Source organism: Plasmodium berghei (assembly GCF_900002375.2).
Source record: "Plasmodium berghei ANKA genome assembly, chromosome: 10".
Taxonomy (NCBI): domain Eukaryota; phylum Apicomplexa; class Aconoidasida; order Haemosporida; family Plasmodiidae; genus Plasmodium; species Plasmodium berghei.
Window position 1 is genome coordinate 882,150 of NC_036168.2, and position 27,943 is coordinate 910,092.

The 27,943-nt window shown below is 20.4% G+C and overlaps 11 protein-coding genes across 11 annotated transcripts; 7 read left to right on the forward strand and 4 right to left on the reverse strand.

Annotated features, from left to right (window-relative positions):
• Nucleotides 1-427: 427 nt before the first annotated feature.
• PBANKA_1021600 (conserved Plasmodium protein, unknown function) lies at nucleotides 428-1,804 on the forward strand (the record flags this gene model as incomplete). The annotated part of the gene is made up of 1 exon (XM_034565305.1): nucleotides 428-1,804. One exon carries the CDS (start codon nucleotides 428-430, stop codon nucleotides 1,802-1,804), a length of 1,377 nt encoding a protein of 458 aa, XP_034422015.1.
• A 706-nt stretch (nucleotides 1,805-2,510) lies between these two features.
• Nucleotides 2,511-4,959, reverse strand: PBANKA_1021700 (conserved Plasmodium protein, unknown function; the record flags this gene model as incomplete). The annotated part of the gene is made up of 4 exons (XM_034565306.1): nucleotides 2,511-2,544; nucleotides 2,647-2,707; nucleotides 2,808-3,984; nucleotides 4,156-4,959. The coding sequence occupies 4 exons, from the start codon at nucleotides 4,957-4,959 to the stop codon at nucleotides 2,511-2,513; spliced, it is 2,076 nt and encodes a 691-aa protein (XP_034422016.1).
• A 141-nt stretch (nucleotides 4,960-5,100) lies between these two features.
• On the reverse strand, nucleotides 5,101-5,652 carry PBANKA_1021800 (mitochondrial import inner membrane translocase subunit TIM8, putative; the record flags this gene model as incomplete). The annotated part of the gene is made up of 3 exons (XM_034565307.1): nucleotides 5,101-5,267; nucleotides 5,392-5,461; nucleotides 5,587-5,652. 3 exons carry the CDS (start codon nucleotides 5,650-5,652, stop codon nucleotides 5,101-5,103), a joined length of 303 nt encoding a protein of 100 aa, XP_034422017.1.
• A 667-nt stretch (nucleotides 5,653-6,319) lies between these two features.
• On the forward strand, nucleotides 6,320-7,913 carry PBANKA_1021900 (DNA-directed RNA polymerase III subunit RPC6, putative; the record flags this gene model as incomplete). Its single annotated transcript, XM_034565309.1, has 6 exons — nucleotides 6,320-6,365; nucleotides 6,535-6,830; nucleotides 7,009-7,065; nucleotides 7,159-7,224; nucleotides 7,353-7,745; nucleotides 7,908-7,913. 6 exons carry the CDS (start codon nucleotides 6,320-6,322, stop codon nucleotides 7,911-7,913), a joined length of 864 nt encoding a protein of 287 aa, XP_034422018.1.
• A 1,734-nt stretch (nucleotides 7,914-9,647) lies between these two features.
• Nucleotides 9,648-10,442, forward strand: PBANKA_1022000 (40S ribosomal protein S25, putative; the record flags this gene model as incomplete). Its single annotated transcript, XM_034565310.1, has 3 exons — nucleotide 9,648; nucleotides 9,797-9,870; nucleotides 10,200-10,442. Coding segments are annotated over 3 exons (318 nt in total).
• A 787-nt stretch (nucleotides 10,443-11,229) lies between these two features.
• On the reverse strand, nucleotides 11,230-13,986 carry PBANKA_1022100 (conserved Plasmodium protein, unknown function; the record flags this gene model as incomplete). The annotated part of the gene is made up of 1 exon (XM_034565311.1): nucleotides 11,230-13,986. The coding sequence occupies one exon, from the start codon at nucleotides 13,984-13,986 to the stop codon at nucleotides 11,230-11,232; it is 2,757 nt and encodes a 918-aa protein (XP_034422020.1).
• Nucleotides 13,987-15,380: 1,394 nt separating this feature from the next.
• Nucleotides 15,381-16,379, forward strand: PBANKA_1022200 (DIX domain-containing protein, putative; the record flags this gene model as incomplete). The annotated part of the gene is made up of 4 exons (XM_034565312.1): nucleotides 15,381-15,532; nucleotides 15,686-15,779; nucleotides 15,986-16,220; nucleotides 16,336-16,379. The coding sequence occupies 4 exons, from the start codon at nucleotides 15,381-15,383 to the stop codon at nucleotides 16,377-16,379; spliced, it is 525 nt and encodes a 174-aa protein (XP_034422021.1).
• A 724-nt stretch (nucleotides 16,380-17,103) lies between these two features.
• Nucleotides 17,104-18,449, forward strand: PBANKA_1022300 (mannose-1-phosphate guanyltransferase, putative; the record flags this gene model as incomplete). Its single annotated transcript, XM_034565313.1, has 2 exons — nucleotides 17,104-17,502; nucleotides 17,604-18,449. 2 exons carry the CDS (start codon nucleotides 17,104-17,106, stop codon nucleotides 18,447-18,449), a joined length of 1,245 nt encoding a protein of 414 aa, XP_034422022.1.
• A 427-nt stretch (nucleotides 18,450-18,876) lies between these two features.
• PBANKA_1022400 (dynein light chain, putative) lies at nucleotides 18,877-20,110 on the forward strand (the record flags this gene model as incomplete). The annotated part of the gene is made up of 4 exons (XM_034565314.1): nucleotides 18,877-19,296; nucleotides 19,407-19,498; nucleotides 19,720-19,894; nucleotides 20,021-20,110. The coding sequence occupies 4 exons, from the start codon at nucleotides 18,877-18,879 to the stop codon at nucleotides 20,108-20,110; spliced, it is 777 nt and encodes a 258-aa protein (XP_034422023.1).
• Nucleotides 20,111-20,339: 229 nt separating this feature from the next.
• PBANKA_1022500 (surface protein P113) lies at nucleotides 20,340-22,969 on the reverse strand (the record flags this gene model as incomplete). Its single annotated transcript, XM_034565315.1, has 2 exons — nucleotides 20,340-22,680; nucleotides 22,854-22,969. 2 exons carry the CDS (start codon nucleotides 22,967-22,969, stop codon nucleotides 20,340-20,342), a joined length of 2,457 nt encoding a protein of 818 aa, XP_034422024.1.
• A 2,602-nt stretch (nucleotides 22,970-25,571) lies between these two features.
• PBANKA_1022600 (pantothenate kinase 1, putative) lies at nucleotides 25,572-27,723 on the forward strand (the record flags this gene model as incomplete). Its single annotated transcript, XM_034565316.1, has 3 exons — nucleotides 25,572-26,902; nucleotides 27,063-27,297; nucleotides 27,634-27,723. 3 exons carry the CDS (start codon nucleotides 25,572-25,574, stop codon nucleotides 27,721-27,723), a joined length of 1,656 nt encoding a protein of 551 aa, XP_034422025.1.
• Between the last annotated feature and the right edge of the window lie 220 nt (nucleotides 27,724-27,943).

Genomic DNA, 27,943 nt, shown 5'->3' on the forward strand with positions numbered 1-27,943 from the left:
ACAACTGTAATAATGACGAAAAAAAAATAAACAAATACCTTTTTACCTTTTGTTTTTTACCCTTTATTTTTTTTTCCAAATGTTGCAATTTTGAATTGAGTACAAAATACATTGTAACAACCCCCTTACATTATTTTTTTGGGCCTATAGTCTTTTTGCTTGTTATATGTGTACATAGTATTTTTTATATTTTTAATTCATTTTTTACATATATAAAATTAATAAAGTTAAATTATATATATAAGAAAAATAACTATATTATTATTATTTTTTAAAATAGTATTAAGGCGCTTTGGTTAATAATCTGTCCATTATATTATGTATATATATTTATTCCTATTTTAGCTACCATCTTATTTGATTAATATTATATATTTTTTTTTTTTAAATACATCATTGTGTTGTTTTTTTTTTTTGCATTAAGAATATGAAAAATAGCTTACCAAAAGAGAGTTCCAAGTTTTGCATAAAATCAAAACAAACAAACATTCGTGATATTTTTGAGGAAAACAAAACTACTTCAAACTTATTTTATACCAAAAGTACTACATACAATAATAATATCAAAACATTTCAACCAGCAATAAATAAAAACAAAACTACATTAGTCAAAAAAAAACCAATTAATATTGAATGTAAACAAATAGAATTAAATAAATCAGAGAATATATCAACATTTAATCAAAATAATGAAAAAAAAAAAGATATTCTTTATAACGAACAAGTTTCAAATAATAACTCAGATCAATCAGATTTAAACAAAAAATATAAATTTAGTTCGAACTTTAATTTTAAATCTGAAATAAGTAAAAATGATATGATGAATTATTATTATAAAGACGCTAAAAATAAAAATATAGAAAAAGAGAAGAACGTAAATTTGATGAAGCAAGATAATAAAGAAATAAATTTTGAAAAAGTCACAAAAATAAGAAATAACCAAAATAATTGTAATGGTACATTATCTATTGTTTCAGCATTTGTCTCATATATTAACACATCAAATGTAAACTCAAATGTACAAACTACACAATCTTATATCAATGAAAATGATGATGTGGTTTCAGATTGCTTAGTTAAAACATCACACATTTTATCAAAAAAAAAGACGAATAATGTTGAAAATCCAAAAAGTAATAATGCTTATAAAAATATTTGTGTTGCAAAACAAAATAAAGGTGGAAAACTTACGCTCAAAATGAAAAGCTATAACTCATATAATAACAAGCATGGGCATGCAAAAAAAAATAGCAACACTAATATTAAAAGTGTTGATGATGCTGACCATGTTAATAATAAAAATAATAATAATGATGATGAAAAGGAAAGTAAAACATGTGGCGATAATTTATGCAATGAAAATTATATAAAAATGGAAGAGCTATTAAAAGATTATAATGAAGCAGTTAAAAATAAAAAAGATAGCGAATTTGATATTAATGATTTTATTGAAAGATATGATAATATAATAGATGGATTATTTAAAGTAAATAATATCGACAAGTATGAAATTAAAAAATCTATATTAAAAAAATATAAACAAATTTTTGAAAATAAAAATGCGATGAAATTTTATAAAGGAATAAAAACTTTAGTATATGAAAAAAATATAATAGTTCAATATATGGAATATTATAGAAAACTAAACAAACAATATATCCAAGATTTAAAAGATATACAAAGCTCTTATGATAGTTTAATAACAGAAGCTAACCAAGTTAATCAAAATAATATAATGCTAAAAAGACTTATCAATGTCTTAAGTATAGATCTTGACAAGAAAAAAATTGATTTATCAACATAAATATGCACACAATTTTTTCCTGAACAGCTAGCCATTTGGTAATTAAAAAAAAAAAACTAGCTTTATTCTATTTTTTTTTGGAAGGCAAAGAAATTTTTTATAGCTATAGTATATACACATGAGGACATGTGTGGAAAGATATTTTACAATATTTTTTTCTCACTTTTGGGTTGTAAATTTCCAGGTGAAATATTAAAAAAATTATCATTTCATTAGCTAGTTAGCAATATATATCCTTCTTAAAAGATGGTGATACCCATATATGTTTTCATTTTTATCCTTCTAAATAGCTTTGTAACTATTCATCATTTATAATTTTTTTTTTTAAGTATACAAATTGGTGCATATAAGTTTGTTTAGGCATTTATTGTTACATATTAATATGTATATATATATATATATATATATACGTGTGCATATATAATATATGCCATGATATATCAAATACAAATATGTACAGTTGTACATATATATGCGGGGTAAACATAAAAATAGTATAAATATTTATAGACACAAATATGTTAGTATTATATTCATCCTGTCTTTTACCATGTATTTTTATAATATCATTATATTTATAGTTTGTTTCTCAAAAAATAAAAGGGTGCTGATATGCTAAAGTAAAAGCCTCTTTAAATTATTTTTTCACAATTTTCATAAAATAAATTACAAAATTAATTAAATATTTAATATAAATAAAATTTCCTTAAAACATACCCTTTCCTATTTTTTTGTCATACCTACGAAAAAAAATAATGTAAATTAAACGAATATTATTGAATATACTTTTTAAGGAAAATGAAACAATAAATTATATTGTTTTATAATATTTTTATTATTACTGATTTCTGCGAAATCGACCCTTGTTCGTATTTTTTTTCATATAATATCGTTTCGTTTTGTCTAAGATAAAAAAAAGCATTATGCATGAATATAAATGTGTTATTTATCCAAATGGAAATGCATTCATTTTTTTTTCATTTTTTTCATTTTCGCGATATACCGTCATTTGCATTGTTTTTCTCATTTGGTTCTGTTTTTTTTTGTGGAAAATTTCCAGATTTCGAATCTTTAAATTTAAAATTATTAGATGGTATAAACTTTTTATTTTTATTAACATATGTTTTGTTCTGCGTAATTTGAGCTGGGTGAATATTTTTATTCTGATCCTGACCATGATCAGATTTTTCTATATCAATTTCTTCATCAGATACACTATAATGCCGTCTATAAGATGTAGGATCAATTAATATGTTTTGAAAATTATCAAAGGAACTACTTGATAAATCATTATCTAAACTATCTGACATGTTTAATTGGGTTAGAATTTTATTCTTGGATTCATCATCTATTATAGCATTTATATATTTAGATTTTTCTCTTTTTTTTTTATTAAGTTTTTTCATTAATTCTTGTTCTTTTAATATTTCTAAAATATTTTTATTTTTATTTTTTACATTTTGATAGTTATCATGTCCAATTATGCCATGTTCAGAATCAGCATATTCATATTTTGTATTATTAGTTAGATTGTTATTAAATTTATTATGTTCATCATTTTTTTTATGAAATGTAGTATTGTTTATTTTTTCATCATTATATATATCATTTTTATCTATATTATTTTCAGAATTGCTCATTTCAAATAAACTTTCGGGTTCATCATTTTCACTAGTATTATCTGATATATCATTTAAATTTTGTGTAGGAATTATGGAAAATATATTATCCAATGTGCTAGCTATTATAAAATTATTTTTTTTTAATATTTTTAAAATAGCATTAGAATTATTTAAATTTGTTATTTCCTTAATTTGATTAATTTCGTGTTCGTATTTCTTTTTCATAAGCTCTCTTACCTCTTTGTTGTTTTTTATTTTTAAAATATTATTAACATACATATAAAATTCAATATCTAGTTTATTTTGTAATACAAAATGTTCTAAGAAATCCCATTTAATTATTTTTATATCATTTCTTAAAAAATATAAACTTATCTCACTACTTTTTTCTTTTAGTAAATCAATTATAAATGAAAAATAAAGATGCTTTTTTTTCTCCTCTTCATATATAAAACTGTATTTAACGAACTTCTTCAAAGTTTTTATAAACTTATATCTTAAAATAAGTACGTCTTTTTTTACACGTGACCCCACAGTGGCGCAATATATTTTTTTTATCTGGAAAAGAACAAAAAAAATAATAAGAGAGAATGTATATAAGACTTATTTGTGTAAAGAAACATTTGCATGAGCATGCTCTAAAAAATAAAAAAAATTATGACTTATTCAGAAAATTGTTTAAAAAAATTGACTTGTTCAGAAAAATTGTTAAAAAAAAAAATGTTTTACCATTTCAAAATATGTTTGTATAAACAAATATAGAAACGATTCATTCCCCTCTTTTAATATATCAAGAGACAAGGTATTTAGATGCTCCTTTTTATTATCATTGTTATCATAACATAGCAAAGTAGAAAGAATCAGATTATTTGATAATTTGTTTTTTTCCATATCATAAAGATAAAATTTTTTAAAAAATTTTGTAAAACAATATACACAGGTAATAAATTCATTTATTTCAAATATCAAATTATTTACATTACTTTTTTTAGTTGTAAATTTGTTTAACTTTTCTTTTATATATTTTATATGTTCATAAAGTAATGATATATATTTGTTTATATTAAAATAATATAATTTTGTCATTTTATATAAATTATCCAATAATTCTTTTATCTTTTCCTTTTCTAAATTGTTGTACATCATTAATATATCCATAAATATGTTAATTTTCATAAATGTATGCTTTATTATATTTGTTTCATTTTTATCACTATTTATATATATTTCTAATATTTTTAAATAAAATTCTAATATATATTTGTCTATTATATAATATTCATTTTCCTTATAAGCATCATAAATATATAGATCATCATATGCTCGAGCTGCTTTTTGTAAATGTGAAAAAAAAAAAAAACATAAAGAATTGTTTTTTTTTATTGTTGTAATTATATAATCATCATTTTGGCTCAATAAATAGCTAAAACATTTTCTTACATAATCTATGTATAAACATTTTTCTTCATCATTCTTCGTTTCTAATTCCTCTACATATAAAAAATGTTCCTTAAAATATTTATTTCGATGCATTATTTATTTGTGTCAAAATAGAAATGCAAGTATAGATAAAAAGTTATTATAAAAAGGTATGTATATTATATGTGTGTGAATGAACCTAGATATGTTTTAAAAACAAAAATGTATTCTTCAATTCTTTATAATATATTTTCTCTAATTATTAATTTTGCCAAAACTCGACGCATTCATTTCGTCTATCAAATTTATGTTTGATAATTTCCCACTATCTTTTGACCGTTTTTTTATGAAATGATCGCATTCTATATATCGTTGTGTGCAATTCCATATACAAGTTTTGTTTGTGTTGCTCAAACTTTTTTCTAAAATAAAATAGGAATATAATAAATAATGAAAAAAAGGAAGTAAAAAAAAAATGATAAAAATTTAAATATAAATTCACAAAATAGGAACGTAAATATGCTCGCATTTTTATTTCCATTGTACCTGGGTAATTAACACATTTATCAAAACAGTAGGATGATATTTTACAAGTTTCTTTAAATGATGATATAATCTGTTGAAAAAGGAAAAAATATATATTTGAGAATAAATTTATTATTTTATTAATTTTTTTTTACATTTATATATGTTAATGTATTATCTATACATGCATCGATAGTGTAAAACATGTATGCATACCTTGTTTAATGCATTTAACTGTGATAAAAAATTATCTATATTACCATCTTTTGCTTCGCTATCCATGGTTTGATATAGTTATGTGTTACATAAAATTTCATATATATGTATATATATGGACATAAATGTTACTATATTTTTACAAATTAATAAAGTTAAATATTTATTCAATGGGAAATGGTTGTTGCAAACATATAGATAAATAAAACAAAATAAAAATAAATAAGCGGTGAAAAAGAAACTATATATATGAAATAAGAATACAAAAATGATGTAATATAATGTGGAAATATAAGTTTACTAATATATTCGAAATTGTAAACATTGCAAAAATGGAAAAAAAACACTTTTAAATATCAATCAAAAATTTTATCATAATAAAAATATTTCTGCAATTTATTTGAAACCATAAGCATAGATCAATGTATACATAAAAATTGTGAAAAAAAACGAAAAAAAAACAGAAAAAAATGTGATATATAATTTAAAAATGTTACCTTTCTAATATTATATTTTCTCACTTTTTAATTTATTATTTAATGTTGGATAATTTTTTAGTTGAAGTTTAATATTTATCATTATTATTTTTTTTTTTTGTGCCATTTTGTTTACGAGATGAAAAGTCATGGATATGTTACCACCTTTTAGTTGTTTAATGTAACCGTTTTTGTAATTATGTTTCTTAATTAAATAATATTGAAGGGTTTATAAGAAATTAGTAATAAAGAGGAAAATGAATAATATCAATAAGCAACTCATTAAGGATATATATAAAATCGGTATGTTATAGATATATGGAAATTGAGGAAACATGTTATATTCATGCATATATTATATGTATATACTTTTATGAACAATGAGGTTATGGGCCATACATTTTATTGCATAGGTATATATTTTTTTTAAATTAAAAAAAATAATAATATTTTGAATGCAATTTTATTACAGGTCTTGAACATAAGGACTTTATAAATATTGATAGTTTGGAGGAAATATATGAAAAAAAAAAAAAAGAGAAAGTAAAAAGAAATGAAATCGTTTATGCATTAAACATTCTTGAAAATGCAAGAGCATGCTCTATTAAAAATGAAAATAATAAAATTATAACTAGAATGCGAACTGAAGAAGTTACAAAGAAATTAAAAGAACTAAGTGACATTGATTTTTTAATTTTTACTAAAGTCGAAAATAGTCAAACCAATGGAATTTGGACAGCTGATTTACGAAAACAAACAAAATTACTCGTAAGTTTTATTATATGTGTGACCATTTTCGCCTGAACATGTAATTTAATGGCATAAATTTTATGAACAGTGTTCAGGTGTTTTTCAATGTGTTCATAAAATAATCGCATATGTGTTGTAATATATATCCAATTTGATTTCATTAATTAATTAATATTTTATTTTTACTCATTTTAAGATCCATCAAGTTCAAAAGGGTTTAAAGCTTTTGTGTGAATGCAAATTAATCAAGCAGGTAACAAAAATATATTTATGTCCCCCCCGTATATATATGACATTTTAGTATAAATAATATAGCTAATAAATGTTGTATGTTTTTTTTTTTCAGGTTAATAACATTCACGTTAAAAATCGTAAAATGTATATATTATATGATATAGAGGCTTCAGAAAAGGTAATAATTCAATTGGCAAAAAAAAATATGTTTATAATGAAATAGTACAAACAAAATATGTGTGCTTTTCCATTTTTTGTATTCGCCTGACATGTGCATGTAAATAATAATTTTTTTTATGTTATTAGGTTATTGGGGGGTCGTTTTACAAAGACGGGGAATTTAACAAAAAGGTTGTTGATTATATAAGAGAGAATATTTGTTTTTATTTATATAACAATAATAATTCTAATGTTACGTCTGTTATTAATTATATTAAGAAACTTAATAATAGTGTTGGCTATTTTTCTGATAATGATATATATAGAGTTATAAAAACATTATTATTTGAAGACAGAATTAAAATATATAAAAATAATGATAACGAAGAATTAATTTATTATTATAATAATGAAAAAAAAAAAATTCTTAATCAATTTCCGTGTTTTTCTTGTGATATTTTTAATAAATGCAATTTTGATACAAAAACCACTATCAATCCAAAGAGTTGCTTATATTTAAATGTTTATCTTAATTTGGAAGTATAAGAAAAATATTTTTATTTATTTTTAAACTATTAAATTCGATACAATGCAGTATCTTTTTTTTTATCTACACAAATTTATGAATCTTGTAATTTATGGTTTTATCAAAAAAAGTATATATGATATACACATTTATATGCCTCCCTTTTTTTTTTTCAGAATTAATAATAATAATTAATTGAATAAGACATGAACATTTCAGAAAAACGAGCAATGCAATGATATAGTATCGAAATATTAAAACACTCAGACTTTTAAAATTATTACCTAAATAGGGAAATATTCGAACTTTTAATATATTTTTTTTTCGCTTTTATTTTATTGTTTATTTCCTTTTAAATTTTATGAGTGATTTATGAAATATATATTATGATATGCTTTAAGAATTAGAGTATTTAAAAAAATAATTTGTTTTAACATTTATTATAAATTAGTTTCCTAATACTTTTAACATTAAGAAATATTTTTTTATGTTTTATTTGTATACAAATATATACAACGTATATAATGTTGTATTTTTTTTTTATAAACACATTTATGCATATTTTGGGCATTCCCAAAAAAGTATTTTTATATGATTAATGTGCGTTTTTTTATTTTCGTAAAACAATTAAAAAAACTAAAATTAAACTCAAAATGATCACTAATAATTTATACTTATTTTTAGCACTCATATACCATAACCTTACCTATTTATTTCAATATCGTTTATATTTTATTTATATTATTTAGTATGTAATATAAGATTATAGACATTAATCAATAAAAATACAAACATATAAATAAAATTTAAGTATAAATATAGAATTATAAAATTGGAAAAGTTAATATACGATTTATCAAATGATATAAGCCAAATTTAAACTTACAAAAGACATATTATTATTATTATTATTTTTTTTTTTTAAGGTCCTTTTATTAAATAGTACAATATTATGAACAATAATTTTGTTTTCCGCTACTGTTTTAATTTACTTTCTTTTTTTTAATTAATAAGGTATATAACAATTAAATGTATTTATATAATAATGAAACAGGAACATATGTAGAAATATATATAAATTGTATAATATTTTGTATGCATTTTGGCATACATATTTAAGAATTCATTATTTTCTTTTTCTAATGTTCATAAAAGTTTTAACACAATTTCCTTAAATTATGTCATAAATTACAAATGTTATCATTTTTTTTTTTAAATTGTTTTTCACATAGCAATATTAACTGCATAAATGTTTAAACTTGTAAAAAATATAAAAAACTTAAAAATAAAAAATAAAAAAAAACTGAGGAAGGCAACGATCTATATAAGGACTATTAAAAACCACTTAAATCGCTTAAGCAAAAACATTGCATATATAGGTACATATATATTCATATGCACTAACCTTTATAAGCGTATTTTGCTATAAATGATTACATTATGATTATATTACTTATAATTATATATGCATATATAATAATAATAATGTATACATACATATATACGTTATTATTATATATACATCATACAATATAGCTTACAAGCCCAAATCATAAAATAAACACAAACATTTGAAACTTGTGCATAAGTTATATTTCATGTATGTTTACTGTTTATGTATAGTATATTCTGGTAATACATCTCGTATAAAAAAAAATATTAAGATGAAAAAAAAATGTATAAAGGTATACTTATAATATGTATTTATAGTATATGCATTAATTTAATGCTTTATGGAAAAAAAAAATAAAAACAAAATAATTATTTTGTAAATAAACAAACAAAAAAAACAATAAATAAAAATAATAATTATATAACAAAAAATAGTTATTTTAAAATTATTGGTTTTAACTTTTTTCAAATAAACATATATTTTATTAATTTTTTTAATCTATACTTTATAATTAACTTTTAAAAGTAAGGATATTGAAACAAAAAACTACAAACCTTCATTTTATTTTACCTCCAATTAAGTTTTACCTATTTGGGAAATTACTAATATTACAATTTTACATGTTTTATTTTAATTTTATTTTATATTTTATTTTATTTTATTTTTCCACAGTGCCTCCTAAAGAGAGAAAGACGAAAGAGCAAATTGCCGCCGCAGCAGCAGCATCAGGAAGAAGTAAAAAAAAGGTAAAAACAAAACAAAATAGCTATATAATTAATGTGATATATAAAAATATGTACAATGCATAAAAATATGTACAATGCATAAAAATATGTACAATGCATAAAAATATGTACAATGCATAAAAATATGTACAATGCATAAAAATATGTACAATGCATAAAAATATGTACAATGCATAAAAATATGTACAATGCATAAAAATATGTACAATGCATAAAAAATATGTACAATGCATAAAAATATGTACAATGCATAAAAATATGTACAATGCATAATAATATGTAACAATGTATATACCACGTGCGAATGTCTTTTGCGTTTTCCTTTGTAGAAATGGGGTAAGGGAAAAAATAAAGAAAAATTAAACCATGCAGTTTTTATTGATAAATCATTACAATCCAAAATTTTGGAAGTTCAAAACATGAAAGTGATTACCCCTTCAACAATATCGGATAAATATAAAGTCAACTTAAGTGTCGCTAGATCAGTAATAAAATATTTAGCCGAAAAAAATTTAATTAAAGAGGTTTGCATTCAAAGCCACTCTCAAAAATTATATACAAAAGTTGCTTGAAATGTTAGTTCATAGAAAACATGGGCATGCATATACACATTTATGATTCGTGGATAAAGATACTACTATTTATGAATTTTATGAAACTTTTTTTTATTTAGTTTTTTTTCATTTTCCTTAGAATATGAATCATGACTATTATATAATATATTTAGGCATATATATGATTGCTTATTTTTCTACATATAATGTGTTGTATTTATTTACATTGAAAGTGCACTTATCATCATTTAATTACTTGTATAAATACAGATGTAAATATAGATGCAAATATAGATGCGAATATGCTCCTGTTGCTGCGCAAATAGCAATTAAAATATTTGCATTTCTATTCATGTTGATAAATACATTTTATTGGCATTTCAGAAAAAAAAGTTGAATAGTAAAATATAATGTATAGTAAATAAAAATTTTCTTATGAAAAAAAGTGAAAAAAAAATAAGATTAAAGTGTGTATTTAAAATAAGTGAAATAAAATGATGATAACAAAAAAAATGATGCAAATTCTAAAAAAATTGTAATAAGGGATTTCTTCTTTTATTCTTTTTTTTAATTTTGCAAAAAACATGAACTATATATTACACTAGTCATAGTTACTCTGATATTTCATTTGTTTTAACACATGCTTCTGTATAGTATGGTAGTATAGGGATATAGAAGGTTTACAATTTTTGAAACTTGATTCTGTATATTTAACTATACTTGGTAATATTTTTTAATAAAATGAAAACAATATAATAACATTTAAACATGTAATAGATATATGAATATTCAAATGATTAAATTCTTATTTCATATTGTATATATCCCCAAAAAAGAATATTCCGATTTCTGCCCAACTTTCTGTAGAATATAATATTTTATTATTATTATCAAATAATTCATTATTTCTTTGATGATTTGGATTGAATTTTGTTTCTTCTTTTATGTCAGATTTGGTATAATTATTTGCATTTTTTTGTGTTTTCAAATATTCGATTTTTTCCGATGCAAATGGCAAAGGTTTTATTAAAATGTCATGTTTTTCACAAAATTTAAAAAGAAATGTATCTTTTCCTAATATAATTCCTATATCGACACTAAGCATTGCATCTAAATCTATAATACTATCCCCTATAAATGCAGATAACTTATGATTTAAATTATCTAATAATGATAACACTTTATTTATAACTACAGTTTTATCAAAAATAGAAAGTATGTTTATTTTTTCAACTATATTTTCTTTGTTATAATTATTATGTTTTATTTTTAATTTATCATATTCAAAAGTTCCTTTATATTTGTTTGTATTTTTATCATAAGTGTGGAGTTTTGAATAGTAGATATTAAAATATTTTTTTAATTCAGAATCATAATTTTGTTTAACATGTTGTAAATTTAAATTGTTTTCAATATAATCTGTTACTTTTTCATAATCCTTATCATATTTGATAAGATGATTCCGTATTGCATATGCACATATTTTTTTCTTAATATTTAATGTAATAATATCAAAGTAAAATTCGCTCATATTTTTTTTTTTAAAATTAATAAAATTTAAAAAAACTTCTAAGAAATATTCATTTAAATGAAATAATTCATAATTTTCATCAATTATAGAATTTATAGTATCAACATTTATATCTTTAAATATTTCATAATATGATAATAACATTGAATTATTTATATGTAAATTATCAATTTTTTTTAAAAAATAATAATAGGAATCTGAATAGGGTGCTGATTTATCTTTTTTTTTTTCAAGTTCTTTAAAAATAGTATATTCATTCATATAATACCATTTTCCAATTTTTTTTAAATATAAACATTTTTCTTCTAAACTTAATGGATTATTATTTTTATTATTCAATATGTCTATATTCATATTTTCATAAAGTTTTATTTCATCTTCTGATAAATCTATGTTTTCATTTGAATTGCATTTATAACATTTACTAATCAATAGTTTGAAAAATGCAGAATAAGTATCTTTTTTTGCAATTGTTTTATCAAAATCAATTCCAATATAATAAAAATCATTAATAAAATTATTTAATTTTATATTTTCATATTTGTTAAAATATTTTAAGAAATTATTTTTTTCTTCACAAATAACATTTTCATCTTTTATATTAATTTTATTTAAATATTTTTTAAATAAATTTATATCAATATTAAATTCAGGTTCAGCAAATAGACTTGTGTGAAAATTCGTTTTTTTTAAACATTCTTCTACTTTTTTTACAATATTGTTTGTATCAATTGTTATATTATTATTTGTTTGAATATATTTTTCATTGTCTTCTTTATTATTAAATAATTTATTTAAATATAATGGGCTAATATCTGAAAAGTTACATATTTTTCTAAATATTTCATTCATAATTATTTCATATTTTGTGCTAATTTCTTTATAATTATTCTGATTGTTCATAAAAATTTCGGAAAAAATATTTTTTTTTAAATAAGTAGCATATTTAAGAATATTTAAATCTTTTATTATATTTTCAAAGTTGCAATCAGATTGTTCTAATTTTTTTTTAGAAATAAAATATAACATCATTTCATTTAATTCCATAAATTTGGATTCTCCATATTTTCGCATATGATTATAATGTAAAGATATCGAATTAGAATTATGAAATATTTCTTTTTTATCCAAATTGTTAACATTCTTATTTCCAGAATTTGTAATAGTATTATCTGTATTTATATTACTTTGAATTTGTTTCTCAAAATTTTCAGTATTAATACCCAATGAACATGTGTAAAAAAAATTAGATAAAATATATACAAAGGAATATAAGACGTATAATATACTTAAATAATTTGTGCTATTATTTTTACACAATATTTCAATTATAAAATATGCATATTTAATTAAGTTAACATTATTTAGAGTTAAATTGGAATGAATATCTTTTTTTCTGATTTTGAATAAACTTTCTAATTCTTCTGATGTTTTTAGAAGAATTTTTTTACAAAATTGGATTAAATTAGTATTAATTCCTTCATTTTTTAATAATATATATCCAACAATTTTAGAATAAATATATAAAAGACATATATAAGAATTAAGATAATTATTTGTATAATTTTCATCTATGTTATTAAATAATTTTTTTTTTGTAAAATCACTATGTAGCCATTTATAATATTCTATTTCGCTATACTTTCGAATTAAATACATAAAAAAAAAATTAACTAAATTTTTATTATAAATCGAATTTTTATCATTTTTTATATTATTATTTGTATTGAAATTCATAACATTATTATATTCTTCACTTTTATGATAACAGTTTAATATATTACCAAAATAACTATTTTCAAAAACTGTTTTACTTTTTATATTATCCTTTATAGTTTCTATGTATGCAATGTAACTATTCAGTTGTTTATCATTTAAAAAGCTATTTTGTTTGCTTTCATTTTGTGAACTTGCTCTATAATTATGCGAATTTATTTCTAAAAGAATTTTAAGATCCTTTTCAAATTCTTTTTCTTTATTTATTTTTAAGCTTTCTATTAAATGCTTGACATCTTTTATTTTTATTTGCATGTTGTAAAAATTGTATCTTTATAATTGAACTAGTATAAAATAATTTAGATGAATTTGCTTGTTTATATATTCGGACTTAACAATGAAAATTTGGAGAATATGTTATTTTATTTTATTCAAGAAAATAATTTAAAATCGTATTATATATTTAATCAAATTGCTATATATATGATTTTATAATTTGATAAGCCACCAAATGTACCTATATATTTACAAAAATAGAAAAAGACTAATAATGTTTATGCATGGCAACTTACAACTACATTAGTTTTAAAACAACGATTTTTTATTTTTAAAATTAGATAATAAATGTGTATTTTATTTTTAACTATTTATTGCTTATGTTTTAAGTTTTATTTTTCTCGAAAAATCAATTTTTTAAAAGCTTATATTTTTTATACTAATTAGAAAAAATAAAAATCTGGAATGTAAATGCGGCTCAGTTAAAAAAATATGTAATTTATAAAATTTTTAAAATAATATTTTATTTAAATATTATATGTTTTTTTTATATTTAAAAAAGACTTTTCAAAATGGGATAAATTATATATCATATATTGTTAAAAAAAAAAAGCAAAATAATACTATGCATGCAAAATGGAATATAACTATTATAAAATATCTAAATTTATATCATTGTTTAAATCTAAAAAAAATGTATATTATATAATTAAAAAAGTCAAACTATTTAAATATTACCCTATAAAGTGCATTAAGCAAACAAGTATATAGTTGAAATCCAAATAAAACGATTTATTTTATAATATTTTTTAATAAAATTAGATATAGTATAATGTATATAATAGTAACAAAATATATAAGGTTATTGGAAAACAAAAGAAAGAGGGTTGAATAACAATTAATATTAATTTAGATAATTAATAACAATAAAAAAATGTTATATTTTTATCTTTTATTTATAACATTTTTGTTGATTACTATTCATATGCTGTTTTTATGCACATACTAAGTAAATTACATGTTTGATAATTTGAATAATTACCTTTTTTAATAACACATTTTTTCCTCCCTCGAGTTGGAAATACAATTAACTAATAAAATGTGAAAAATATATTTTAATAAAAATTTGTCATAAAATTGTATATAAAAAAATGTAAAGATGTACACATGTATGTATGGAAATATAAAGCCTTTGAAAAAATTGTAACAATTAAAATAATGTTATTATTTTATTATTTTTTTATTTTTTTATAATTAGGCGTCTAAAATAAACAATTTTTTGTATTACCAAATTAAGCTTATGTATTATTAGTGTAAATATATAAAAAAAAAAAATAACATTTTCAACAAACTTTTTTTTTTTACAAATGTATAGAAAAGTTTAAATTCAGAAAATATATATTGGTATATATAAATATATTTATAAGTGAAAAATGCAAAATACAACAATTGTATTTTATAATATTATCAACGACAAAGAAGATAAAAATTCACAAAATGTTTTTTATATTTCTAAACCACCTAATTTAATAACATTAAGTGATATTAAGAATGAATTTCCTTTGGAGGGAACTTATCATTTCAGGTTTACCTATCGCATTTTAATTATATTCATATATGTTAATATTATTTATTATTTCTAAATTTAATCTTTTAATCCAATCATATATCTCATATTATACATGTACATACATAACTTTATTATTTATTTCCTAACTTTTATTTATACTATTTATAGATTTAAAATAAATCACAATAATAATACAGTATGGGTTGATATTACTGATGGTTTTTCTCATGTCCCCACTTTCAATTCCTGCATATACATGAAAGTATGTTTGAAAAAGAAAAAAAACAACAAAAAATAAACATATATATGTATATACATATACATAGCCTAGTATAAAAGACAAAGAAAGCGAAAATAGATTATCGAAATAGTGAATATTTTTTTTTTTTTTTTTTTAATGTGTCATTTTCCATCATTCCTTGTTTATTTCTGATATATTTCATTCTTTAACTTTATTATCAACTATAGGTTTTGAGATTAAGTTGGATAAACAATAAAAATGATAAAACAAGTTTAAATGACAAAACAGTTAATGTACATAGTTTGACACCCTCTTATGAAAATGATAAAACAATTTTTGAAGAAAACAGACCAAATATACATGATTCTACAGATGCAAATAAATCTAAAACAAACATTGATATGCTATTATTTGAAACAACACCAAATAAAACAACTCGTGTAAATTTAGAGGATAAAAAAGGTACCCACAAATGCAAATGCAAATTTAATCAACAATTAAGCAAAAACTATGTATATATGTGCATACATATTTCACGCTACATTTATTATATTTCTTTTTTTACATAATTTTCCAGAATATACTAAGGATCAAAATTATTTCGATTTAATGTTTAATTAAAGATATACACATGTGTTGTACATTGTTCTTATTATATCTATATTATTTTTTATGATTTTTTTTTTACTGCGTTGACTTTTTTAATTATTTGTACCATCATTTATCTTTATGCATATTCTATTCTTAAATTAAATTTTTTTTTTCCTAGCTTAAAAAAAACAAACTATAATTAATACACTAATCATATTTTAATGACAAAAAAAATTAACTTTACACAAATAAAATTTTGCTTACAAAATAAGCAACACATAATAGCTTCATTTAATTACTCTGATTATTTTATTTTTTTTACAATTGAGGCAAGCAATAGGCTCATTTTAATATATTTTTTTTTATAATTTTATTATATTCTAAATTAGTGTAATTCACACATTTGTATTTATTTTAACCACCATTTAGAATATATAAAATCATAATGTGAATTATTTTTTTTAGAATGTATGTACATTTTTGTGTGCACAATTTTTAAGATTTTATAATTTTGTTTACCAAGTGTGAAGTTAAAAATATTTTAATGCTTATAAGTATATTATGGAATATATAACAATATTAGTTTGTTTTGTTCCTTTTTATTGTTTCAATTTTATTTTTTTTATATGACAATTTAAATTGGTTTAATTTTGCAGAATGCTTAAAGAAGTATAAAGAAATATATATTCGTATTGTAATTTTTTTCCACTTTTTCCTTTTTTCCATACGTTTGTTTGCACACACTTTTGTAAATATGAATGCACTGCTTTTGGTGGGGGGGTATGGAACACGCCTACGACCTTTGACCTTAACTACCCCCAAACCTTTAGTTGATTTTTGCAATAAAGCTATTTTAGAACATCAAATCCTTAATTTAGCAAAATCTGGAGTAAATGAAATAATATTAGCAATCGCATATAAACCAGATAATATAAAAAGCTTTGTAAATAATTTACAACAAAAATATAATGTTAAAATATTTTTTTCAATTGAAAATGAACCATTAGGAACAGGAGGCCCAATAAAACTAGCTGAAAACTTTTTATCAAAATATGATGATTTTTTTGTTTTTAATTCAGATATTATTTGTTCCTTTCCTTTAATCGATATGATGAAATTTCATAAAGAAAATAAATCTTTATTAACAATTATGGTAAGACTAAATTAAATGGGAAAGATCCAAACAAATATATATGATTCAATTTGAAATTTGTTTTGAAATTTTTTTTGAAAATTTCTTGTCTTTTTAATTAGGTAAAAGATGTCGATGATCCTAGATCATTTGGCGTTGTAATAACAGATAATGAAAAAAAAATTCTTAAATTTGAAGAAAAACCATTAATTCCTGAATCAAGTTTAATAAATTCAGGAATATATATTTTAAATAAAAAAATATTAAATTTTATTCCTAAAAGAAATACATCTTTAGAAAAAGAAATATTTCCAAATTTAGCTACAGACAATTTGTTATATTTTTATAAACTAAATGGTTTTTGGGCAGATATTGGAAAACCTTCTGATTTTTTAAAAGGTCAATCATTATATTTAAATAGTTTTCAAAATTTAGACAAATTAAAAAATGACAAAGAAAAAACTATTATTCCTGACCAGCTATTAATTTGTTATAATATAAATGAAGATGAAAATAAAGATATAAAAAAAAATAAATTATTTATATCGTTTGAAAATATTGAAGAATTAAATAAATTTGATGAAAATACAAATCAAGTTTTAAATAATATAAAAAACTTTTATATAAAAATAGAAGGAAATGTTTTAATATCCTCAAATACTGTTATAAAAAATAATTGTTTTTTAGGAGAAAATGTGGTTTTAGGTAATAATGTTATATTAGGTGAAGGGTGCAGAATAAAAAATTCATGTATTCTTAGGGATTCTGTTATTAATTCATATAGTTATATTGACAATTCTATAATTGGCTCAAAATCTTGTATAGGGAGCTGGGCTCGAATTGAAGGGTTGTGTGTGTTAGGAGAAAATGTTAATTTAAAACCCGAACTTTTTATAAATAATGTGTTTATCCTTCCATATAAAGAAGTGACTAATTCTATTTACGATAAAGGTGCAATTATTATGTAGCCGAAACTGCCATTTTCGAAAAATTATACAATATTCAGTTTTTTTTTCAAATTAATTTATTTAAAATAAAACTATATAGAAATCGACCATTTTGGGGGGGGAGGGTATTTTACAGATACGATATATTGTACAATTATCTGCAATGCTTATGTTTTATATCCATATTTACATATATTTACTTTATGATTTCTTATTCCCGTAAAATAGAGCATACATAAAATATTTCACATTTTTTTCATCTTTTTTCTCGCCTTTTTTGATTTATGTGTGCATGCACATAGCTGTTTGCATTGTATTCCTTTTTCGGGATCTTAAAAAAATACATCCTTACAAGCTTTTCAGCAAATTAAAAAATAAAATAAAAAAATAATAATTTTATTATTTTCATTTAAATAAATTTCTAATAAAATTATTTATTTAAAAAAAAATGAAAAATCACTTGGTTAAATATAATAAATATCTAAAATACGATAATCCCATAATTATAGAAAATAGTGAAACAAACAATAAAAATTCAAAAGATGAAAAAAATTTGAAAGAAAAAAATATTGTTAGGGTAATAGAAAAAATTCGAAAAAATTTTAAATCAAATATGCTATATAAAAATGGAAATAAAAATATATATCTTTTTAATGATCCAATTTATGATATTTTTCCAATTAAATACTTGAATGAAAAAAAGACAGAATATATATCATATGTATCAAAATTAACAAATGATGATGATATATTTTTATGTCTAAAAAAAATATTTGAGTACACTACAAATATGTATTCCAAATATATGATTATAAATGATGAATCTTTAGAAGAATTGTTATCTATTTTTATGGAAATTTGTAGACAGGTTTAAATTTAAATCTCAATATATATAAACTTTTTGTAGATAGGTCCATATATAAATATGTATGTATCCATGTATGTATGTATGTATATATATTCTAATCATATTTTCAGGTTTCAGCTATTTCTTTTTCTCGCGGGGTTTTGCTTAAGGAGTTGTTTAATTACAATGTAATAGTTTTGACACATTACTACAAATTAATCAAGTAATAAAATAACTAAATTATGTACATTATTAGAGTGTTCATAATTTATGTATACACACATGCATGTTATATACTATTTGTGAATATCAAAGAAATAAGTATAAAAATGAATATTTCCATGGAACATTATGTTTTGCATTTTTAGCAAATAAACTAGCGAATTGTAATCATATATATATTTTTTTTTTTTAACTTTATTTATTTTACAAACTTTTTTTTAGATCATCAATAGCATTCAACTTAAAGAAACAAACAAAACAAAACGATACTCTAAACAATTATATCAATCAAATTGAAACACAAAAAAAACAAATAAATGATTTGAAAAATAGTGTGTTATTAACTGAACAAATTATTCAAACTGAAAAAACAAATTTCCAAAAAGAACTTTCGAAAGTACCATTTAAAAAATAGCCTTTATTTGAATACCTTAAAATCAAAATTCATTCAAAGATGTTATATTTAAACAATTTTCCATTGCACAATATATATATATATATATATATATATTTTTTTTTTAAGGAAACTTTAATATATGAAAATAAAATAGACAAGTTAAAAAAAGCTAACCAACGTAAAAAGGATGACTTTACTAGAATACTTCAGTTGTAAAAAGTAAAAAAAAATAAAAATTTAATTAGTTAATATGTACAAAGAAAAGAAGAAACACTATTTTTTTAATTTAGTTATATATACTAAGAAAAAATAAAACTCAAAAAAATAATAAATAAACAGTATAGGAGAGCCAGGCATCAAAGTAAAAACAAGTGTGAAAAACTGTAAAGTTGTAAAATACTGAAATTATGTTAAACAAAAAGAGCTTAATAAAATAATAATAAATTTATAAAAATGGTCTAATAAATAAAGCAGCTATGATAAATGTGAAAAAAATATTGCTTAAACTTGCTGAGCTTGCATTCGATTTATTTTCATGTTCAATATTTTTAAGTTCAATATTTTCATTTTCATTATTTTCATTTTCATTATTTTCATTTTCATTATTTTCATTTTCATTATTTTCATTTTCATTATTTTCATTATTTTCATTTTCATTATTTCCACTTTCATTATATTCATCCTCCTCTGCTTTGCTATATTTAATAATTCTAATAGATTCGTCTACACCATAATCAATGTTGTCAATGTTGATGTTAGTGGAATTGCCAGAGGCGGTGTCGTAATTTGCTTCATCTGTGCCAGTAACTTGTTGAGTCGCATTATTAGCATCGTCACTTTTTTCAACTCGGTCAACTTCAACTTTTTCAATCGGTTCCTCCGGTTCGGCTAGTTTGTTTGATTCAGACGATTCTACAACTGTTACATCTTCTTGGTCATGTATGTTTGGGTCTAAACCATCATTTAATGAACCCGAAATATCATTTAATATGTTCGTTGTTTGAGTAAATAAATTGCCCACGTTATAAAGTGTAGCCTTTTCTAATAGTGCATTATATTTACCAATATGCCGATTTATTTGTTTTTCAATTTGAATAACTTGGCCATATCCAAGTATTAATATAATTTTTATTTTTTTATTCATTCTATTATATTTAGGATCCCATGAATTAAGAATATAATTTTTATTTACATGCTGTTTATATAAATTATTCAAATATTTAACAACAAAATTTGGATTTATTTTATCAGCAACATTTATATGACCATTCCCTTCTTTATAAGCATCATATTTTAATTTATTATAATTATTTTTGAAAATAGAACTAAAATCTGTTATATCTAATGGGTTTTTGTAACAATAAGATTTGACAAGCATAGCTTGTTTAATAAAAATATTATTTCTTTGATTATATAATATTTTTAATTGCTTAACTAAAACATTTCTAATATTTATTATTCTGTTAATTCTATTTAAATTATCAAGTTCATCTAAATCGGTAACATCTTTGTATTTAACATTTTTATTTTCGTTATTAATTTCAAAATTTAATTGTGGAATATCTGGTTTTGATTTAATAAATATGTCAGCAGAAATAATTTCATTGTCTTTTGCAAAATCATTATAATTTAACACATAATCATAATATTCATCAAAAATATCAAGGGCATTATATTTTTTCGATTTTTTATAAAGAAACATATAAATATTTCGAAGGCTTCCAATCTTTTTTTCCACATAATCTAAATTTGTCATATTTGTTTGTAAAATTTGTTGTAATCGTTCTTGATATGAAGATAAATAAATACCATATATTTTTTCTATATCGAATACATTTAATAAATATATATAATATAAATCACTTTGTGAAGTTTTATTTAATTCATTATATCTATCCTCAATCATATCTTTTATATCAGATGTAAAATAATATTCATTTCCAATAAATTGATAAATATCATTTGCTAAATTATTAAAAATATCATTTTTTTTTTTAATTTCTTCATTTATTTTTTTAGATATAGTAAATTTAGCTATTTTTAATTTTTCTGCTATATTATCAATTTTTTCATCATTTAATATATCATTAATTTCATTTTTTAAGGAAATTATTTCCTCATTTTTTTCGTCTAAATCATTATGATCCAAATATTTGTTATCTTCATTTTCTTCATCATTAATTTGATCAAATTCGTCAATGTCGCCTCCATACAAATATGATTCTAAATTAATTTTTACACATGCAAAACTTATAGATATATACGAATTTAATAAATATGCATCATTTTTTTCATTTAATATATCAGTTTGAATACTATAAGGATTAATTACACAATTTGTTTTTTCATTACATTTTTCTTTAATATATGATGTAACATCTTTAAATTTGATATCACTAAATGTATAATGTATTGTTGCATTATTTATATATATATTACTATTTTTACAAACTATTTTATCATTATTTTTGTTATTTAATAAAAAATTATAAATTACATGATTATTATTATCAAATTCTAATAATGGGTTTAATACACATGTAAATGTACTTTTTATTTCATTTTTATCTGAATCTATACAATTATCAATATATATATTATTATTATTATTGTTTCGAAGTTTATGATTTTTTGTTTTAAAAATATAATCAAAATAATATGAACAGGTCTTTTTATCTTTGCATATTTTTTCTATATCATTTAAGCATTCTTTGTAAATTATTTCATTATTTGAATTCATACATTTAATCTGACATTGTAATATATACACATTACCCTTTAGACACCTATAAAAAGGCAAAATAAATGTGTATACATGATAACATTTAGGAAAAAAAAGAGTTGAAAAATAAACTCTATATGTATGCATACAAAATGGAATACTTGGAATGTTTAGACATATACAAATGTACTAAATAAAATAAAGTAAAATATATATATATTTTTTTTTATTGCTTACTTCAGTGTGTTTTCACTCTCAAAATTTGATACAATACTATGGGCATAATCACTGGGATTTTTCGAATAACAGTATTGGAACCATACAAAAAAAAAACTAAATAAAAATATTTTCATTTTAGACTAAAAAAATTTATATGTGCATATTACACAAAATATAGTAGCAAAATTGCATTAAAGAAAATGTATATTAACAATGATTAAAAGAGAGGCTTTAAAATGTATAATTAAAAAACTTTAAATTAAAAAAACTTATAATAATGACAATAGTAATAAATCATAGGATGCTAAGAATGCTATGATATATAAGACTGAAAAAACAAAAACAAAATTATATTAATTAGTCAATCTTAATAATGCGTATATTTAATGTATATTATTTATAAAAAAATAATGATGTAAAATATTATCTAACATTTTGTTCTATACAAAATTATAAAAAAAACTGAAATGTATATGCAGATAGTTTTTTTCTATATAAATAAATATTAATTTTTTGTCTCTATATATATAATACCAAAACACAGTCAATTTTCAAGAAATAAAAAATACTCATAAATATTTTGCTCGTCAAAATTTGACGATCTTTATTAATCCTTTACAAATAAATTCCACAAAATTGTACAACAAAATTGCATATATAAAATTATCAACAATTAATATATAATATTATAAATATAGCTATAAAATCACAATTATAATTTTAATGTTATAAAATATAAAACCCAATTATTAAAGCTATGGGGAAACTTGATGTAATTTAAAAAAATTATATAAATTGTTTTTATATAAATAAAAGAGATAAAATTTAATTATCTTTTTATAAAAGAAATTTAATCCATATAAATGTCATTTAAACAAAAAACTAATATGACAAAAATACCATAAAGAAAAAATTTATAAAATAGCTTAAACAAACACATGTACAATGTGGATTTATAGCTAAAAAATAATATATATATATATATATGTTCTTTGTAATTCAATATATAATTTGCATGTATATATTTATATGTTTTAATAACTCAAAAAAAACATTAAAAAGATTAATAAATAAGTGTTGTATATTATATTAATTAAAGGAAATAACAATTGTAAATTAATTACAAAAACTTTCTGATTTAGTTATTGTTTGATATGGTTGAATAAAATGTGCTATATTTATTTTAACCTATTAAATATTGCATACTACATTTAGATATATTAATAAAATTTAATTAAAGCCTTTAAAGTTTATATAGGAAAGTGTAAACAAATAGATAGAGCCCACATCATTACGTTAGTTTTGTTCCTGTTTTATTTTTTTCCACAATTAGGTCATTTATGTTGTTTTCATATTAATATGTTTTCTTGATAAAAAAAATATTAATAATAAAACAAAATATGTACAACTATAATTAAACACATAAATAAGCTACCTAAAATAGTTAATCACATATAAATTGTACAAAGTAATCAACACCTATTTACATGGTTATTACATTTAAAAAAATATATGAAGAAAAAATTCCATATATATAATAGTTGCCAAAATTAAAAAAAAATATATTATTGATTAATATACATTGACTTGTTCTATGTTATCTTTGAATATGATACATTTTTATTTTAACAAATTATTAATAATATCTCATCAAATATAATATTTTTTTTATAATATTTATATTAAGAATAATAAAATGTTTTACACTATTATTGTATATGCTCACGATTTCAAAAAAAAATGTAATTTATTTTTATGTATATTTTCTACACAAATATTAAAAATATATGTATATACCAAATAAAATGGTCAAACAGGTTTGTAAATATAAAATAAGGCTATAAGGCCTTTCTTTTTTTTATCTTTTTTATTTTTGCACATTGATTAAGAGTATTATCCAACCACGCTTTGTATAAAGGTTTTATAAAAAAATAGTGTTACAAATCTACAAACAAATATAATAAATCTTCATAAATCTGGAGATTAGGTAAACAAAATAAAAAATAAAAAGCATATATTAACTTTCCTAACTTTTGTATTGTTTTAATCTGAACAGCCAGAATATTTTTACATTCGTTATTATTTGTTTACAAAAAGGACAAAAAAATAAGATATATTTATATCAAAAATTATACACATATATAAGTGTGTTATTCATTTTTATATTAATAGGAAAAATTGGTATATATTTTTTTACGTGTTGAATTTGGTTTTCATTAATTTTGCCAAAAAATAATCTCATATATGTGTAATTTTACAATGTCATAACATTTTTTTTTAAAGATGAATATATTCATAAAATTGATATAAATCGGTTTCGTATATTATATGCATAAACATAAACTTATTGTTTCACTGATATAGCAATAAAGAAAAATGTTTTACAATAAATGAATAAACGAATAAACGAATGGATTAATAATGGGATTGCTTTGTATTACAATTATTTTTTTTTTTTTTTTATTTAAAAAAAATTATTAATCGGTGTTTTGGCTACATGCGAAGGTTAAGTAAAATTATTGCATGTCATGTCAATTTCTAATTGGTAGAAATGACGTATTAAGTATTTATAAACACAAAATAAGTTTATATTAATCTAAGACGGGGAGTGTCATTTCTGCACTAAATATATTTTTATTATTTTTGAATAATAGAGTTGTCATGTTTTTTGTATTTAAAAAAAAAAAAACAACAAGCTACGCGATAAAAATATAGCAATTATAAATCAAGTACAAAATGATTAAAAAAAATATTATCGATTTATTGGAAAAAAGAAATAATGAATATAAAAATAGAGAAAATAAATATTTCTACCAATATGAAAGTAAAAAAATTATATACGAATATATATGTAATTCTAACATTATGGAGAATAATAAAAATGTAGAAGAAAATGCTGAGTGTGATAAAAAAATATCATATAATTGCTGCTCTTTAGATATAGGGGGAACATTAATCAAATTGGCTTATTTAAATAATATATATATTAACACTAATAATGAAGATAGACATAGGCTTGAAAATTTAGGGATAAAACTCGAAGATGATAAATATTTATTTGTTGATTTTTTTAGCATAAATAAATTAAATGAAGCATTAAATTTTATATTAAAAAATAATTTAATAAAAGACAAAAAAATTACATTAACAGGGGGAGGGTCATATAAATATTACTATATTATAATTGAAAAAATAATACATGAACATATTTTAAAAAAATTTAATATAAAAAATAACGAATATATTTTAATAATATCAAAACATCAATATTGTGAAGAAATATCTACATTATATTTACAATTACAATTAAATAGAAATCATAATATAAACATATTTAGCCAAATAAAATTTGACAACGAATTTTTAAGCAACTTTAGTAAATATGAGCGTCTTGCTATATATATAGAAAATTTTGAAAAATCAAAAAATAGCGTTAATAGAATATTAAATAATGATGATATTGATGAAATGAAAAACAATTCTAATTATAATACAGAACTGCTTTTAGAAGTTTGTAGAAAAGATGAAATGCAGTGTGTTATAAATGGAATATATAAATTATTCAATGTAAAAAAATCCATTATAAAATATGATCATATATTAAAAGCACAAATACCAATACAAATCAAATCACCACTTTATCCATTTATTATAGCTAATATTGGATCGGGAATATCAATTTTAAAATCAGATTCTTATAATTCTTTTAATCGAATATCAGGCACATCAATTGGTGGGGGTACACTTATAGGGTTAGCTACATTAATATTTGGGACAATTTCTTTTGATGATTTAGTTAAATTATCATATAAAGGAAATGAAAATCTTGATTTAAAAATTAAGCACTTGAAAAATGATGCAGGTGGTAATGAATGTGCAAAAGATAATACACTGGTATCGTTGTTTGGGTTAGTCAATAAAATACTTGAAAAAAAAAATAATAATAATGAAAATAAGAATGAAATAGAACAGATTAATCAGGATATAGCCAGAAGCCTAATTTTGATAATCTCATATAATATTGGCTATTTGGTATATTTGCTAGCAAAAATACATTCAGTAAAGAGGTGAGTTTGTGTGTAACTAAAAATAAAAATTTCGAAAAAAAAATATTAATTTAATAGGGTATTGAAAAATGTATTATCGATTGCAGAGATTTGTACATGTTGTAATGAGTGAGCATGCTTTTTAGCGTTATTTTTTTTATTTTATTTTTTTTTTTTTTAGAATATATTTTTCGGGAAAATATATAAATAATAATGAATATATTATGGAATCAATAACAAATGGTGTATATTATCATTTCCGCCATTATAATAAAACTATTGAAAATATTGGATGTTTCAATAACACATCAACAAATATTAACAAAAAAAAATTATTTAATAATTATGACAATATATTAGATATGACTTTCTATAAACATGAAGATATAAAAGGCGATTTTCATTTGAGATCCTACGTAAGGATACAATAAAAATAAATTAAATACTTTGTTCTTTTTTACATTAACGAGTTTAAATGGAAAAATTATAGACATTTTATTAATATTTTTTGAATGCTCACAATATATATATAGTATTATCCGTATTATTCAGTCATAAGCCTGCACATGCATATATGCGTTATTTTGTTCTTTAATATAATTGATGGAAAATATTTTTTGAGATGTTTTTTATGAAATATTTTTTGTCTTAAAGTAGGTTTACACTATGAGCTTAAATTTTATTATTTCTACTAATCTTCGTTTTATCATTGTAATTTTTTTTTTTTTTTTTTTTTCAAATCATATGTTAAGGCCCAAACGAGTAAGGATGATACATTGCCGGAAGTTTTTTTTCTTAAACATGATGGATTTTTAGGAGTTATCGGAGGTTTTTTTTCTTAATTTTTTTAATATGTAAATAGTAAAATAAAGAATATATGTGAAAAAATACAAATATAGTTAGCTAGTGTTTTGTAAACATGATTTTATTTTACCGCCAAATTGTTTTAATTTAATATTAGTGAATATATATTATTTGGGTATTTTAAAAAATCCTTTTGTAAACTACATATGCGTATATGTCGTTATACTAAGAACAATTTTTGTTGATAATTAAACAATA